Source organism: Eschrichtius robustus, chromosome 4 (assembly GCF_028021215.1).
Source record: "Eschrichtius robustus isolate mEscRob2 chromosome 4, mEscRob2.pri, whole genome shotgun sequence".
In the NCBI taxonomy this organism is placed as follows: Eukaryota; Metazoa; Chordata; class Mammalia; order Artiodactyla; family Eschrichtiidae; genus Eschrichtius; species Eschrichtius robustus.
The window spans coordinates 79,290,183-79,306,871 of record NC_090827.1 but is presented as its reverse complement, the minus strand read 5'-3'; the positions used below and the strand labels follow the sequence as shown (position 1 = coordinate 79,306,871).

At 47.8% G+C, this 16,689-nt stretch overlaps 1 protein-coding gene across 1 annotated transcript; it reads left to right on the top strand.

Annotated features, from left to right (window-relative positions):
* Nucleotides 1–1,289: 1,289 nt before the first annotated feature.
* RASL11B (RAS like family 11 member B) lies at nt 1,290–13,357 on the top strand. The gene is made up of 6 exons (XM_068542215.1): nt 1,290–1,461; nt 6,253–6,475; nt 8,996–9,175; nt 9,787–9,843; nt 11,024–11,100; nt 11,893–13,357. Exons 3-6 carry the CDS (start codon nt 9,034–9,036, stop codon nt 12,361–12,363), a joined length of 747 nt encoding a protein of 248 aa, XP_068398316.1. The 5' UTR covers nt 1,290–1,461; nt 6,253–6,475; nt 8,996–9,033; the 3' UTR covers nt 12,364–13,357.
* Nucleotides 13,358–16,689: the final 3,332 nt, after the last annotated feature.

The following is a 16,689-nucleotide window of genomic DNA, read 5'->3' as shown; positions in this document are numbered from 1 at the left end:
ACCTGTTCCTGCACAAAATCTGCTCTATTCATTAATTTTATTTGGCAACTATTTAGTGAGACCTGGTACGTGCCAGGCACAGAGAATACAGCCCCTGCCCTTGCGAGCTTACGGGCCAGCCTGTCTGTACCTGCACGGACTGGGCGCTGGCTGTGCAGCATGGGGGCCAGCCCCCAGGAAGGTCCAGGAGTCCCTCACCGTTACTCTCCCTCCTCGTCGACACCCTTCCCACGTAGATTCCGGAATCAGCCACCCATCCAAATCCCAGATAAACTCACCCCCTTGGCTCCCTGAGACGCCACACCCCTGCCTCTGCTTCTGCTTCCCTGAGCCACACCCTCCCTATTCCCATCTCATTCTAGCTGGTCCTTTGGTTCCCGAAGCATTTTCAGTGGATGTGACCTGCCTGTTCTGTTCTCCTTGCGCTGTCCTCACCATCGCCCTGTCGTTTCCTCGTCTTATCCCCTAGTCTGGGCCGTTGGCCTCAACTCTGCTTCCCAAGACACCAGCCGGCCAGCCACAACGCCCTCTGCATCTTCTGCCCCTGGCAGTGGCCTCCGACTGCAAAGCCATCCTCTTCGTTGGTCTCCTGGCATCAGTGAAAAGAGTGAGCCAAGACTGAGCCAATGCGTGGAGCAGCCCGGGAGCCTGCCTCACGTCCAGAGCCCTTCGCCATCTGTGTTCTCATGCCCACACTCCCTGTGCCCGCTCCGGTCCTGACTCCCCCGCCATCCCCGGCCACAGTTCTAGCTTCCTCAGGCTCTCTCCACTGCCTCCTTTCTCAGTGCTTAGAAAATGCACAGATTCTTTCATGTGTTCACTTTTTCACAACACCTAGAAGTGCTAGTATGTGCTACATTTATGCTTCTAGGTTCTGGAGACGGAGCAACGAAGAACACAACATCTCTACTCCTGTGGAGCTTACACTGCAGTGTAGAGAGCTGGACAATAAACAAGCAAATAGTGTAGCGTGAAGGGTGAAGGATACAGCGAGTTGAAGCACATCCCGGTGGCCCTGGGCCTGGGGCTGAACTGGGGAGGAAGGATAGAGGGACAGGCGGACAGGTCGTGCCATAGAAGGGCCTCCTGTGGGTCAGGCTGTTTCATAATGACGAGGGAGAAGTTGTGAAGGGCTCCCTTAAGATGCTGCTTGGCCAATTTGAGGAATTTCTTGAGCCAGCTGCTGTACAGCACAGCTGTCTGGAAACTGTTCCCCACAGTGCTCTTGGGCTGGGTGTGTGCTGTTGCCTCAGGGAGCCTGCCACATTCTGCCCTACGATCACAGCGGGTCTGGTTGATAAGCAGGGCACTAGCTCATCCAAAAGACATGGTTCCATCTCTTGCCTGCAGATAGGGACAGAGGAATGCCTTGGCTCCTGGCTCTACTGGCTGTTTTGGCAAATAAACACAAGAAAGGCTTCAGCCTGGCTCTTTTCAGCCTATCTCCTCATCCAGGTCCAGGTAAGGAGGGATTTGGGAGAGGATTTGACTGAGCTGTTAATAGACTACTTCCCAACAATTGATCACGGGACAATCCAGGCCGGAAAAAGAACTCCGCTTCATTTTCATAACGAAGATATAAAAGGATTAAACTTTTACAATTTACCAGGTACTTTCATGTGTCTAATCTCAATGGACATTCAACGTATGTATGGCACAAAATCTGTTACAATTTATTTACCGTTGAGCTAAATATATTTTTTTAGTTAGAATGGGGGTACACATTCTTTGTAAAAAAGTTAAGTTGTTGTTGTTTGCTTTTAGAGCCAGTTAAGAATTGTCTCAAACTACACTGGAGTTTTCCTATCTTGAAAAACACTTAAGGTCCTGGAGCAGCTAACTTTACATTCCAAATGAATTAATAATGGACCTCACAGAACATTCCCAGCAGAGATGCCCCAGATACCAATCTTCATGTTCCTCAGGCTTGGAATGTGTAATTCTTCTACAAGCTACTTTCTGCTACGTGCAGCTCTATTTTGGGACTAGGTTGCTTCTTTATATAGAAACCAGTACTCCTGTCAAATCAAGCGAGTACATGAGTCATTTGTGTATTTCCTAAAAAGCGATCGCATCAGATTTTTCTCATCTGCTATCCATTTTCTTTTTCAATCAGAAGGGAGATGCATTAACAATGCAGATGTCTTGGTGAAAATCCTAAACTCTCATAGAATACTGTTAGAATGAAAATGTTCTTTGGCAGTGACTGAATTTCATGCTTGTTAAAGAAATGATCACATCACCATTTCCATGTTCACAAACCAAGTAACTTACATATCTCTGCTACCTTGGGGCCCCATTTCTGTAATTCACACTATGACCCATGATATTTTAGATACTCCTGAATTGCCTGAGCCAGGGATGCTGATTAGGGCTTAGAAAGAATTTGATGGTTCCTGTGATTTTGAGAGCCAGATAAAGCAACGAGAATCAGTGGCTTTGGCCCCAAACAAGGTTTCATTCCTCTTCATTCCACCATCCAGGTGATTCGGGGAATGGAGGGAAGTGAAGCTTGTGCTCTCATAACATAGGTGGATATTTATGAAGTTTTGATTTCCTTTTAGCTTCAAACATTATGCTAAGGAGTTGAGGCTGTGAGGAGAGGCTTTGTCTTCTCTGCAAAGACAAATAAGGAGGCCTGAAGTGTTCTTAGGTGAACTTTCAAGCACCCCAAGGGAAAGTCGGAGGGCAAATATTAGATGTGTCCAATCTACGTAGGAATTTGGAACCAAAGATTCTGCTAAACAATTGGCTCAGTTGTCTGAATCTTTCTGAACCATTTCTGCTTGTGCGTATCACCTGATCCCAGTATCCCGTCAAGTGTCCCAAGAGCCATCATTTCTGGGGGACCGATACTTATTCCTCTTGGCTCCTTAGTCTTCTGTACAAATGATGGGTTGGAGAGAGAAGGGGCAGGATCCTTGTATGCTTGCAGGGTTCTTTCCACTGGAGAAAAGAAGAAGAAAATGATCTCAGAGAAAATCAGCGCTGTCTAGCTCCAATATTTTAAGACCTTTCATTTAATGACGAGAACGCCTAACCATGGATTTATCGATAATGCAGTCCTGTCAGTTCCTAACGCTCAACGTTTTAAAAGGCTTTGGGAAAACGGGCCCTGTGAGTTTTCCTACTCTCCATGAAAACACAGCGAAAATTCACTAGCTGTTCCAAGTAATGTTTAATACTTGAATATATTCTGAGTTATTGCCACCAGATTACTTATCAAATAGGTCTTCTGTGTTGCCAGAAAAACGACTTAGGCTATTAAGACTTAAATCATTGAGAGGAGAAGAAAATCTCAGATTTTGCCCTGAATGAAAAGGAGAATTATTTCCACTTTTTCTTTTACCTTCAGTTTATATATATTACATTGAAATAGAGAAAGAGGGTGGAGGAAACCTTCCAGAATAAGAAAGATAAAACCTGATAGAGCAGCAAGGGAATATAACTGTAGAACACTAGTCCTTCTTTCTCCCTGAGTGTGGAAAGGGAGGGGGGAGTGTGGGCCATTTGCTACCATAGAAACCGACCAAGGTATGTGGAGGGGAGGGAAGGCCCATTCGAGGAACTTAAAGATCTTACTTTTTTCAAAGTTAAAGTGTTCTGGTCAGTAGGTGATCTTTCTAATGGCAAGAGGAGTGTGTGTGTGTGTGTGTGTGTGTGTGTGTTTATTTGAGTTCCAATCTGCCTTCCTTCCTTTGCCTTTTGAACTTAGTGATTCTATCTTTCATCCCAGCCTCTACTAAAAAGAAGGTTGACAATTTAAAAAAATCATCGCATCCCCACTGTGTACCAGGCATAGCTCTCTGTAGCGGAATGCACAGAACTGCAAGACATCCAACACATGGTGCACAGAGCCATTGGGTGAAAACCTTCTAGTATGCTTACTTCTATCTGTTTCTATTTCCACACTTACAGAGCTCTTAGAAAACGAGCAGCTCAAAATGAAATCTCTCCCCTCTTTCATCCAGATGCTGCTTCTGAGCCATGGTTCTTTTTAATTTTTAAAATTGAATGATAAAAACTCTATTACAAGTCATCCTCAGTGAAGATGCAGGCGACGCATCTCCGGTGTTTCCTGTTCCTTTACACGTCCATGCATAGGCAAGCACCTTTCCTTTTCCCTTATCAGTCCTTTAGTCCTTTCCAAACTACTATGGAAGGCAAAGGAGCAATGGATCAGGTGTTTGGAAAGCTGGTGAGGATGCCAACGTCTGCCTTTCAGGAAGGGGGCTCTAGGAGGAAAGATAACAGCTCAGTATAAATGTGCTGCTGTGGATGGTGAGGAGTTCCCATCACTGCAAGAATTCTAGATTAGGTTGGACAATCTCTTAGCAGGGATATTGCAGGAGAAAGTTGGACTAGATGCCCTTTCATATATATATATATATATTTTTTTTTGAATAGATTATTTTTCAAGCAGTTTTAGATTCACAGCAACATTGAACAGAAGGTACAGACTTCCCATATGTAGCCCGTGCCCCGCCCCCCAGACACACAGCCTCCCCCGGTTATCAACATCCCTCACCAGACTGGTACATTTGTTTCAACTGATGAACTTACAGTGACACATCACCATCACCCAAAGACCATAGTTTACATTAGGGTTCGTTCTTGGTGTTGTACATTCTATGGGTTTGGACAACTGTATAAAGACATGTAACCACCACTGTAGTGTCATACAGAGTAGTTTCACTGCCCTAAAAATCCTCTGTGCTTCACCTGTTCATCCCTCCATCCCTGCTCCCCATGGGCAACCACTGATCTTTTTGCTCTCTTCTTAGTTTTGCCTTTTCGAGGATGTCATAAAGTTGGGATCATACAGTACGTAGCCTTTTCAGATTGGCTTCTTTTACTTAGTCATATGCATTTAAGCTTCCTCCATGGCTTTTTGTGGCTTGGTAGCTCATTTCTATCTAGTGCTGAATATTCCATTGTCTGGATGTACTAATATCCTTTCAGTTGTGTGCTTATTTCTATAGATTGCAGGATATGGCTGAGCTCAGATTTCTGAATGAGGGATGTTGCTGATGCTTGTGCAGAGACCACAACTCCACACAAACAGGGTGTGTGAAGCCGTGTTCAGTGCAGGTGACAGAGATCCCACTCAAACTAGCCTAATCTCGAAAGCAACTGTGTTGACCCCTGTAACTGGGAATTTCAAGGAGTGAGTCTGGATTTTCAGGCGTGGCTGAATGCAGAGCCAGAAAAGATGCCATCAGGGTTCTGCCTCTCTGCCTGTCAACTTTGCTTTCTTGTGGGTTGCCTTCATTCTGAGGCAGACTTCCCCACATGGTGGCAGGATGGTTACCTGGAGCTCCAGGTTCACTTTCTACCAGCTGATTAACATCAGTGCAAATGAAGCACCCCTTCCCCCAGCAAAACTCTCAGGGAGATATTTCACTGGCCCAGCCCTGAATGAATCCCTGAGGCTTATTGGTATCTACTCCTGCAATTAGGGATTGGTATCTCCCCATTGCCATCATCAGAGCAACATGAGAATGGAGCAGGGGAGGTTTCCAAAGGAAAATTGAGGTGCTCTCACTAAAGAATGGAAAAGGATCTGAGCAAGCGACATCAGTAAATACTCCCTGTGCCAGACTGTAGGAAAACAGTTCAAAAAAAGCAGAGAGGGGTGTCAATACAGAGTACATAAAAGCAACGAAAACAGTGGTCTTGAACAGTGGTCTCAAAGCAATCAGTTGAAAAAGAATCCCATTATACTCTTTTATAATTGAAAACTAAATGTAAGGTAGGGCCCAAACTCTCCTTTTCTGGGCCCCTATGTTCTTTGGGATGCTGGAAAAGCGTGGAGGAAATGGTGGGTTCACACTCACCTTCCTTTCCATTTCTAGTGTTTTAGGTTAACCAGAGGTGGGTGCTGAGAGAGAGAGAGAACAGTTTAACCACTATAGCATGGCATCACAGGAGACCATCTCGTTGTGAACATCCTGGATATTTTCTGTGTTACTTATCCTTTTCAGATTTTGGCTCTGTCTTTTATAGGATATATGACCTTGAAGGAGTTTTTAAGCAAGACTTTGTTTCCTCATTTATAAAATGGAAGGGTGGTGAATTACAGATGGCCACAAATTCTTTGACATTACTCCCCTCTAAAGATGGGATCTATGCCCCTTGCCCTTTAATCTGGGTGGGCTCTGGGACTGACCATCACAATATAGCTGAAGTGATGCTGTGCCAGTTTCCATGCTCTGGCCTTAAGAGATTGACAGCTTCTGCTTCCTTTCTTAGAATACTCCTTCTACGGGAAGCCACCTGCCATGCTGTGAGGGGACCTGAGCTAACCAAAGTGGGAGGCAGGCAGATAGAGATGCTGGCCAGTCCCAGCTGTTCCAGCCATTCCAGCTGAAATGCAGACATGTCACTGAAGAAGGCATCTTGGACATCCAAAGCAGCAACAGAAAACTGCAACAGGAAGTAATGATGACATCTACCTCTTAGGAAGAGGTAAAAGGTAAAAGGAGATTTTTGTTTGCTAAATCCCTAGCCCACAGCCTGAAATAAAACAAGCCTTCAATGTATATCAGTTCTCCTGCCCCTTCCCCTTCCTTTTTATTAATTCTATGAATTTCTGAGAAGGGGTAACTCTCAGTGTCATCCACTGAGGCAGAGTGGCATGGAGGTGGGCTATTTGCTAGATGTTTGGAATTTGAAGAGCTTTTCTCCATCTTTCTCTTCTTTCTTTCTTTTCTGTGTTCTTTAAAGCACAGCCAGATCTCTTAGACCTAAAATAAGAATACCAAATTCAGCCTTTGTGTTTCAGACAGAAGAATCACAGGCTTGGTACAGGCTCATGGTACTGAAAATCAAGCCCCAGAAGCTAAAATGATTCAAAGCAAAATTCCCCTTGACAACTTTCGTCATGTCTCTGTGTGTGGTGTGTGTGTGTGTAAAAAGCAGTTAAACAAAAACTTTAGACTACATAATTATTTTACCACATAAGCATGACAGAATTACAGGCTTTTTTTCCTGGGGGAGGGGCGTTGAAAAGTACATGGTTACCTGTAATTATAGTCTTGCTAAGTTTGATTTTATGGCAAAAAACATGGTGCATTTTTGCAATTTTTATGAAGAGCAAAATTCAAGTTTGATTTAAACCATGCAGAAAAACATAGTGCATTTTGGATATACGCTTTTCCCTTCTGACTCAAATGGCTGAATTTCTTTCATTCCTGTGATCTCCCCAGAAGTCAGCCTTTTCTTGCGTTTTTTGTTAAGGTTGTGCATCTTGCTAATTATGTTGCCCATCCTAGAAGACTTGCTGCCGAGCCATTTGAGATTACTCTCCTATTTCGTCCTTGAATTCCTGCAAACATCTAAACCGTGATAGGCCCGAGGGTTCATCTCAACGTCTGAACTGGGTCTGCATCATAAATTCTGTCAAATACCTGGTCAGTTAAGTCAAGGTTGCAAGGGGGAGTCAAACTAGATGCCTGACATGTGTAGATAAGGGAATTGGTTTACTTTTACGTTTCAACCTTTAATGGGGGTGTGGACCCAGTGCCACAGTGTTTGCTGTCATTTGCCTTTAGGATAAAAGCCTCTGGAACATTTGGGGGCCCACCAGGTTAGGAGGGTGGGAAGGAGAGGGGGCGAGATGGAGGGGATGGGGAGGTGGTCAGCTTGAGTGTCTGGTGACATCTTACAGCAGTTCCAGCCACAGAATGTTGCTTGGATGGGGAATTCAGCCTACCATTGAAGATGCCTTTCCGCGGTGAGAAAGTAAGGGGCTGGAGCTTGGGATTTTATGAGCGCAAATTGGCATCAAGTCACTTAACTAAACATGTCATTCCTCGTAACCAGAGACTAAGTGCAGACCCTTTCTGATACCCGCCTCTGATACTAGTCAGTATCCAGAGACAGCTGGGGTAACTGTTTCTTTCCTTTTCACAGCTCTTGGAGGAGGTGTGAGTGCGTGTGCGGCGCTAGAAAGCTTGTTCTATAATTACTTCTAGATTTGCCTCTGGGTTTGCTGTACATGCACCCGACCGTATGTGTGTTCACGTGAGCTTGTCAGAGGTTGAGTGATCCGCCACCCTGCCAACAAGAGCTAGAGCAAAATGGGTGACTTTATTTTTCCCCAAAGTTAAAGTCACATTTCAGGGGAGTGGGTACGGGGGTCTTTGTTACTGATTGCCACTGTAGCCAAATCTATGATCCGGGATGCCACTCCGGATGCACCCGAGTCAGTGCAATCACGCCCCAAATTAAGGAGACAGGCACGAAACCGGGCAGCCGGACGGGCGACCCGAGAGCTCACACCCTCGAGGCCCCGGCCTCCCGGGCGCAGGTTCCCTGAGGGTGGGTGGAGCTGGGACGACCGGTCAGTTGGCTGCGGGGAGTAGGCGGACGGGTGCAGATGCCTGGGAATGCTAATGGGCGGCCGAGGCCGCGCTCTTCGGGGACGGCAGGCAGACAGGCCAAGAGGAATCCCCCACAGCCGCCCCCAGACCGAGCCCCGCTTCCCGGAACCAAGGCGCCCCCAACCCCGCAGCACAGCATGTGCCCCGTCCCGGCGCAGCGGGACCCCGGCCCGTGCCCAGCACCGCCCTCCCCGGCGCCGCCCCCCCGGGCGGCCGCCATTGGCTGCGCCGTCGGCTCCGGCCCACCCGTTGCCTCCTGTTGCCGGCTGCCCCATTTTCTCCGAGCCTCACGGGGCCCCGCACTGGCTCCGGGCGACCCCAGGGGCGTGGCGCGCGCGGAGCGGCGCCGGGGGCGGGGCCTCGCGCAGGGCGCCCAGGGATTGGCCGCGGGAAGCAAGGGGTGGGGCCGGCCCCGGAGAAAACAGCGCGCGCGCAGCCCTGCTGCAGTGCCAGCCTGGAACCCGAGCCAGCCGGAGTCTCCCGCCGCGCCCGCTCCGGGGCTTTTTTTCTTTTTCTTTCCTTCTTTCTTTCTTTTTTTTTAATACCGCGGAGCCCCCTGCCCGGTCCCCGAGCCCGCTCCTGCGCAGCGCGAGCCTCTTTCTGTCTCGCAGGTCCCGTCCCGCGCGGTGAAGCCCCTGCCGAAGCGGTGATGCGCCTCATTCAGAACATGTGCACTATCGCCGAGTACCCCGCCCCGGGCAGCGTAGCCGCCGCCGATTGCTGCCTGGGAGCGGCAGGCCGCCGCCTGGTCAAGATCGCAGTGGTGGGCGCCAGTGGCGTGGGCAAGACAGGTGAGTCTTAGCGCTCCGGCGAGAACCCGCTTACCTCCGGGGCTGGAGTTGGGCGGCCCCCACTGAGAGTTGCGGTTAAACGAGGCGTGGGGGAGAGGTGGGAGCTGCAGCCGGATCGCCCACCCTCTCCTACTGATCCGCTGCCCCTCGGGAGGGACCTCAGCCATCTTCGTTTCCACCCGCCTCCTTCATCAGATGAGGGAAACAAACTGCTGATGGCCAGACGACCCTCTACACCACCGACACAACTGGGATTCGAATTTTGGGGTTCTTGAGCCTCTGGCAGTCCCTGGCACAGAAAGGGGAGTTAGTGAACGTAACCTCTCCTGGAGATCTTTAAGGTTAGGAAAGACATTTGTCTGCGGGAAGGCTTAGGTGTGGCTCAGCCGGGCTCCGAGGATGGTGGTGGACCAAATGACCCATCCAGCTGGACAGAGCCATAATTCACGACGCCTTCCAGCCCCCTCCCCGTCGCTGCAGGGTAGGAATTTCACGTGGTGGTCGGCTGGCTTTCTCTGAGAGTTGCTTTTTAGGTTGGGGGAGGGGTGGAGACCAACCTAACTTCTTGTGCCAAGGTTAACTCTCTTTCCCTTCTCTTTTCTGACCTGCAGCTCTGGTGGTCCGGTTCCTCACCAAACGATTCATCGGTGACTATGAAAGAAACGCAGGTGAGGAATGTATTTGAGGAAAATGCTGTCAGCTTGCACCAGTACTGCTGTTCCCTTTTTTTTTTTTTTTTTTTCAGTGTCTACCAGGCAGGTTCCTTCAGAGTGACAGTCTGAGCACTGGGATCCTGCCACTTCCAACTTTCCTTGCCCCCGTCCCGTGCTCCCCCCCTTCCCATAACTGCCATCTGGCCTCATTCCATTCCAAGCCCATTCATCATTTTATCAAGTGCCTGAAAGTATTCCTCTTGGTATGTTTTAACTATAGGGACCCCAGTTGGAAGCACCCTTTGTACTCAAGAGCCTCTCCCTTCCAAACACTCCTGCAAAAGTCATAAAAAAAAAAAAAAAAAAAAAAAAAAAAGATGGCCAGCTCCTCCCCTACCCCTCGCCCTCTCTGCTGGCTGCCTTTCAGAGGTGACCTTTTAAAGCAAAGGCCAAAGGAGAGCAGTTGTAAACCTAAAGTTCTCTTTTCTTAACAAAGAAAAATAACTAAATGGTAAAATTTTAGGAGGAGAGTTCCTGAATAAATGATAGAACACTTTTTCAATCCCTATGATTAAGAATATTCACTGGGGAGGCTTAAGGGCTTTCTACCTATGCTCTGTTAGCAAATTGCTTAATTCCTTAGACCATATGAAGTACCTACAGGGGATTATTTGAAACACACTATATAAACCATCCCAAGATAAGGCATGGCAGCCTTGTGCTTTGATGTAGAGTCGGCTATGTTATGTTACACTTATAGTCCAACTGATAATGTTGGCTGTGAATTTACTAACAATATTTGCCCACCAAACCATTATATCTAATAGCTAGAATATAAATTTATGCCAAAGAGCGATAAGTACTAAAATAAAACAAATTCCACACATGCTGAACAAGAAAAATTTTTTTCAAGGAAATTCTCTAAACATGGAATTTTTGTTTAAAATTCGACAACTAAGTTTACAAAGATGTACAAGCTTTGTCCTAGTTTTAATAAACCTGCTAATACGGGGTTAAAATTGCAGCTGTTTAAAAAAAAAATCTGAAATAAGCCCATTAAACAGAATAAACTACAGCATATTTTTGTGCATTGGTTCAGGTTATAATTTCTAAGTTAAAAAAATATCCCACGTTTTAAAAGTTGTACAAGATGGAAGGACATAATCTTTTTTTTTTTTTAATTTTGCCTTTATAGGTAATCTCTATACCAGACAAGTCCAAATAGAAGGTGAAACCCTGGCTATTCAGGTTCAAGACACTCCAGGTATTCAGGTGAGTATCTGAGATATGTGACTAGATCAAAGGGGAGTCTGCTTGGCCGTGGAATTGTTCGATTGTTTTCAAAGTACCTCATGCTGAAGGAGGAGAGAGACTTGGGGAGTCAAGTCTAGGCTTTTATATGTTGTTTGACACTTCAGTTGTATCTGGCTGTTGGTCAGTCTTAGCCTGGCTTAATTTGGGAGACTTGGCTAAGGGGCAGAAATCTTCTCTTAGGAGGATTCTACCCAGCAGGAAAGACCAAACCAAACACACTTGGATTTGGCAAAATGCCCTTGCTATGGTTAAAAAGGTCAGTTTTTACATTTGTGTTTTTGGCATTAGAAATCAAACATCTAGGTATAGTCTCCAAACACTTGGAGTCATTTTTATATGGTGGAAAGTTACGCTATAGACAAAGAGCCATGCGTGTGTGTGTGTGTGTGTGTGTGTGTGTGTAGTTTTTTTTTTCCCTCTTGAACTGGGCAGTTATCCAGGTTTAAATGCTTCCAGCTCCTATCTTTACTTCCCCAGACTTACTGTCTAGCCAGTTAATTTCCCATTTTATGCAACTACAAAGTCTCTCTGCATGGAGTTCTCTGCAGGTCAATTTTCCACTCGAGTGTGGTGAGCCGCTCTGTTATTTATTCCAGCTCCGTGCAGCTGGATCAACATATTGTCGAGAAAGCTGAAGCGTGGGGGGGATAGAACTTGTTTACGGCCTGCAACCTGGTGTTCCCGCTAAGGGCTTTCTGAATTCTCTCTCCGGCCCTCACCCTTCACCTTGCCGTCATCCCTCTCTTTCAGGTCCACGAGAACGGCCTGAGCTGCACCGAGCAGCTGAATAGATGCATCCGCTGGGCAGACGCCGTGGTGATCGTCTTCTCTATCACCGACTACAAGAGCTACGAACTCACCGGCCCGCTCCACCAGCACGTGCAGCAGCTGCACCCGGGCACTCGGCTGCCCGTGGTCGTCGTGGCCAACAAGGCCGACCTGCTGCACATCAAGCAGGTGGACCCTCAGCTCGGACTGCAGCTGGCCAGCATGCTGGGCTGCTCCTTCTACGAGGTGTCCGTCAGCGAGAACGACAACGACGTCTACAACGCTTTCCACGTGCTGTGCAAGGAAGTGAGTCACAAACAGCAGCCCAGTGGCACGCCGGAGAAGCGACGGACCTCCCTCATCCCCAGGCCCAAGTCCCCCAACATGCAGGACCTGAAGAGGAGGTTCAAGCAAGCCCTCTCTGCCAAAGTCAGGACTGTCACCTCTGTCTGAAGCCGAGGTGCTCAAGGGGGTTTGGTCTTCCCGGGAAGAGGCCTGAGGTTCTGCAGGAGCGTTGGATGCTGGCAGTTATTCACGGTTCCAGGAAGGGCTGGAGCGGAGGGGCCAGGAGGGCCCATGGGACTGCTGCAGACGAGGAAGCGTTGTCCTGAGCAGGGGGACAGAACTGATGCAGCTTGAACGAGCCCACTGCCACCCTCCGAATATGTGAAATGTCCTCCATGTCTTTTCCTCTGGAGTGGGGACAGGGCACGATCGCTGGGGATTTTGTTAACTACCTTGTAAATGACAGTCAGTTGTAATTTCAGCCAATATATTGATGTGATTTACATTGGGAATGAAAGAATGGATTAAGCATTCACAGGCTTTCCTCTTTTTTTTTTTTTTTCTTCTTTCTTTCTTTTCCTCCTCCCAAGAGGAAGAATTGCTTTTCTTAAACGAGTATATGTGTCTCTGGAATACGCTTCCTTATAAAATGCCCTTCTAACCTGAAGGATACCCAGATTTCTTTTTTTTTAAAGAACAAGGAGAAAATACTACCCCCACCCCACTAAAAAGGGTGGAGTTCATGGGCCGAATGTTATATATACAGACATGTGTTAAGGTTATGGGCCTGCATCCTCCTGACATGGGGTGCTGAGTTGGGTACGTGTTGATTGGTTGAGAACACAAACTCTTCAGCCCCAGACTTGGAGTAATAATTGTAAGACTGTATAATTTTTTTTTTTTTTTTTAATCGTTGCATCAGGTACAGAAAAACAAAATGTGTCCATTTATTTTGGTCTGATTTGTGTAAACACAGCAATGATGCTGGGTTGTTTCTAGACCTGGCCGAGTTGTGGCTTAACTACGGAAACACTATCTTACAGCGAGTGAACAGATGCAGGGGTGACCGCCAAATCTCCTACACAGATGCACTTTAAAAAGCCACTCATGCTTTGGCTTAAACTGTAATTAACTTATTTTATGTACAATAAAGCTCATTTTAAAAGAGCAGACGTCTGACTTGGTCTTAATTGTGAAACGTTCACCTTCTGTCCTTCAGACAAAGTATTACTCAGCACCTTGTATTTCTTGGGCACGTCGAGTCGGGCGTGATACCTTCCTGGGGTGAGCACTTAAGTCTCACAACAAACCACTGAAGTGCATTCTACTCTTATCCCCATTTTACAGATGAGGAAACAGGCTTGAAAACAAGTTAAATAACTTGTCAAAGGCCCCGGCCTGCGAGAGGCGTAAATTGTAATTTGCTGCTTTCTAGTCAAGAGTATAGCACATCTCCTATTCATTTCCTTCCTGATCCTCCAGGTAAACCTAAGACAAATGTCTGGCCCTACATTTTATGTTGATAAGAGATCGCTTGGCTAAGCCGTGAACATCATGCTTCTACACAAGACCACTGTTTCTCCATATGTGCTCTATTCGGCAAACCTTCCTTGGGTATGCTGCTTTCAGAAAGTGCGCTTTGTTTTCCTTTTGTAGAAGCTCATAGCAGTTGATCTGGGGCTGTTCAGGAACCCCTCCCATGTGGCACCTGCCCCAGGTGATGTGCTAAAACTGCCAGGCCTCTCATCTTCCATCCGAGCCTGGGAGACCTTTCATACGAGCTAAGTGAGTCAGCACCTTTATGGGCAAATAGTCACACCTTATATTTGTCTGTGTAGTGCTTTCACATACCTGATCTCATTTAACCCTCAGGATAAACCAGTGGGGAGGGCAAGGGAGGTAATACGACCATTTTACAGATGAGAAAAACAGGCTCTGAGTTTCGAGTGATGTTCTCAAGTTCACACAAAGGGCATGAATCAATGTCTTCTAACTATATTCAATGTTCTTAGTCCTTTATAATATTTCATATATGGGCCACTGCCACATATAGGGGGCCTTGGGACCAAGAGAAGCAGTCATAATGAATAGTTGAGGGCCTACTATGGAACGGTACCAGATTTTCAAATAGGTTTTCCCACAGGGTAAATGTCCTGCCTGCTCTTGACGGGGCTTCTGGTGATGTCCCAAACCTTCCTTAAATGGAGAGCAATTCTCTACACTTCAGGCCTAACCGAACCTCTGAGAAGGTGTTGGGGGCAGGGAGGGAACAGCGCTCACATGAGATTCTAAAAACGTCTCATTTCAAAGGCAGTGAGACAAGGATCTCTGACTAGATTCTGCTCACGTTTGTTTTTATTCATTCTATGTGGCTATATTAGTAATGTCCAGTGAGTGAGAGGTTCATCTTTATATACTTACCAATGGTCTTCTACCCATGTTCTGGAATTAAAGAAGATGAATTTTCCCGGGGGCTTTATCTTGCAAAGGTGCTGAGCGGCACCGGACGCCCCCTGTTTATGAGAGGCGCCCTGCTTCCTCCCTCTCCTTTCCACCTGCTCCAAGAGTCTGCAGACCTTACAGCAGGCCTCTCTTCCTCCTTCGTGAGCTGCCCTTCCTGACCTCCTGGCACTTCCCTGCTGCCCCTCACATCCCCACAGCACTGGACTTGGTCTCTTACATTTCATTTTAGAAATTCTGGTTGAAAGGGTCTCAGGGCTCCAGTCTACCCTGGGGATAAAGTGGTTTGTTGGAGGCCTCTCTGGGAGAGAGAGATTGACTCCCGGCTGGAAACCACCCAAGTCCCAGTTCTGTCCACTGTCTCAGGCTGACTTGACTATTTATAGTTCTAGAATACACCATGTTTTCTTATGAATTTAGCTTCATATTTCATTACCTTTGTTCAACCCTTTCATTATACTCTGAATCCCTCTTTGGTTTTAACTTCTGATCTATAATCATATGGCACTGAGAAATGGCCTTCTCCCACCTGGGTAGCGAATGGCTTCCTGTGCCACCTGGGTAGGGGAAGGGCGGGGTGTGTGTGCGCAGGGGAATGGAGAAAGGAATCAGAATTTACCGAGCATTTACAGTGTGCCCAGATTATAATCCATCTCCTTTAATCTTCTGAAGAATCCTGCAAGGAAGGTAATAATTCCACCTCCAGTTTAAAGATGAGGAAACGGAGGCTCAGAGAGATGAAAGCTGGGGTCACACAGGCAGTAACACTCACTGTTTCTAGTGACTGAAAACCTCTGTGCCAGGCACTGTAGCGGGTACTTGAAATAACTTCCATTCTCCACACCAACCCCACAATCCATTTTCAGTCCCTGCTACAGATGCGGAGAAGGGAGGTTCAGAAGAATGAGCTCCTAAGTGGCAGATTCAGACCCAGGACTCCACCACATCTGCCTGATGCCACGGCCTAGACGCCGGGCAGCCGGCCCTCCGCTTCCCAGCCCCGGCTCCTCTCAGCAAAGCCCCCAGCGCACGGAGCGCTCCTCTCTGCTTGCAGACGCGGGCCCTCCCAGACCCGGCCCGTGGTCCCTGTCGGGCTTCCCTCCACCTCCCTGTTGCTACCCTGGGCTCGTGGCCCCGCCTGGCTGCCGTGGCCACATCTGCTCTTGCTATCAGCCTGCCGCTCTCTGGCCTCCAGTCCCAGCTCAGTAATAAAGACGTCCAGGCTGGGGCGGGGGCCAGCACAGCCCACAGCCCGTCTGCCTCAGCACCGGATCCCTGTCTGGCGAGATGTCTGGCTTTCGAGCTTCCTCCCGGCCACAAATCAAAACCATCTGAACACTCTGCAGCGGGCCTGGCGCTGCGCCGGGGACCACGATGGCTCCCTGTCAGCGCCCGGCCACCGTGCTGCCCTGAGCCCCAGGTTCAAGAGCTGCGGCCCTGCCTACAGTGAGCCCCTTGCTCTGGTGAAGAGTGGGATTCCGACATTCATGTTACACCCTGCGAGGGAGAAAGCAGATGTGCTTTCTGGACAAACCCACAAGCCTGTGGGCAAATCCCTCAGGAGCGAGCAGTTGGGGAACTCCAGGTCTGCACCAGCGGGGGACGGGCTGCCCGGCCAAGCCTCTGCCGGTAAATCAAGACAGGGCGCTCGGAAGTGGCCCCGGGGAATGACAGGGCTTTATTTGTCACAATAAATAACTCAGGAGAACTGGTGTTTTCTGCACTCCCTTCAGAGTCTAAACGGAGAAACTTTCAGAAAGTTCTTATTGTCCTCATTACTCTCCTAATTCGGTGAGAAGAGAACAGGATCAGGGTTATCGCCGATTGTGGCAAAGACCCCGACAAGCATCCCCCATGCCTCCGCTCTCAAATACCCACCCTCGTCTGGTTTTATCTTTTAAAATAGAGATGGAGTTTCTCTTAATGTTTCTTGGGCAGCAATGGCAGACGATATTTGTAATCCTGGATTATTTGTTGCTGGGATTCTGTTTCTGGTAACCGGGGTTAATAAATAATAGTAGTCTTGGGGTGAGC

What these genes read in the sequence shown, in the direction of transcription:
- RASL11B (XM_068542215.1), top strand. Translation starts at nt 9,034, where the DNA reads ATGCGCCTCATTCAGAACATGTGCACTATCGCCGAGTACCCCGCCCCG. An exon ending in TGACTATGAAAGAAACGCAG is followed by an intron (nt 9,844 to 11,023) that starts GTGAGGAATGTA and finishes TTGCCTTTATAG; the next exon opens with GTAATCTCTATACCAGACAA. An exon ending in AAGACACTCCAGGTATTCAG is followed by an intron (nt 11,101 to 11,892) that starts GTGAGTATCTGA and finishes CCTCTCTTTCAG; the next exon opens with GTCCACGAGAACGGCCTGAG.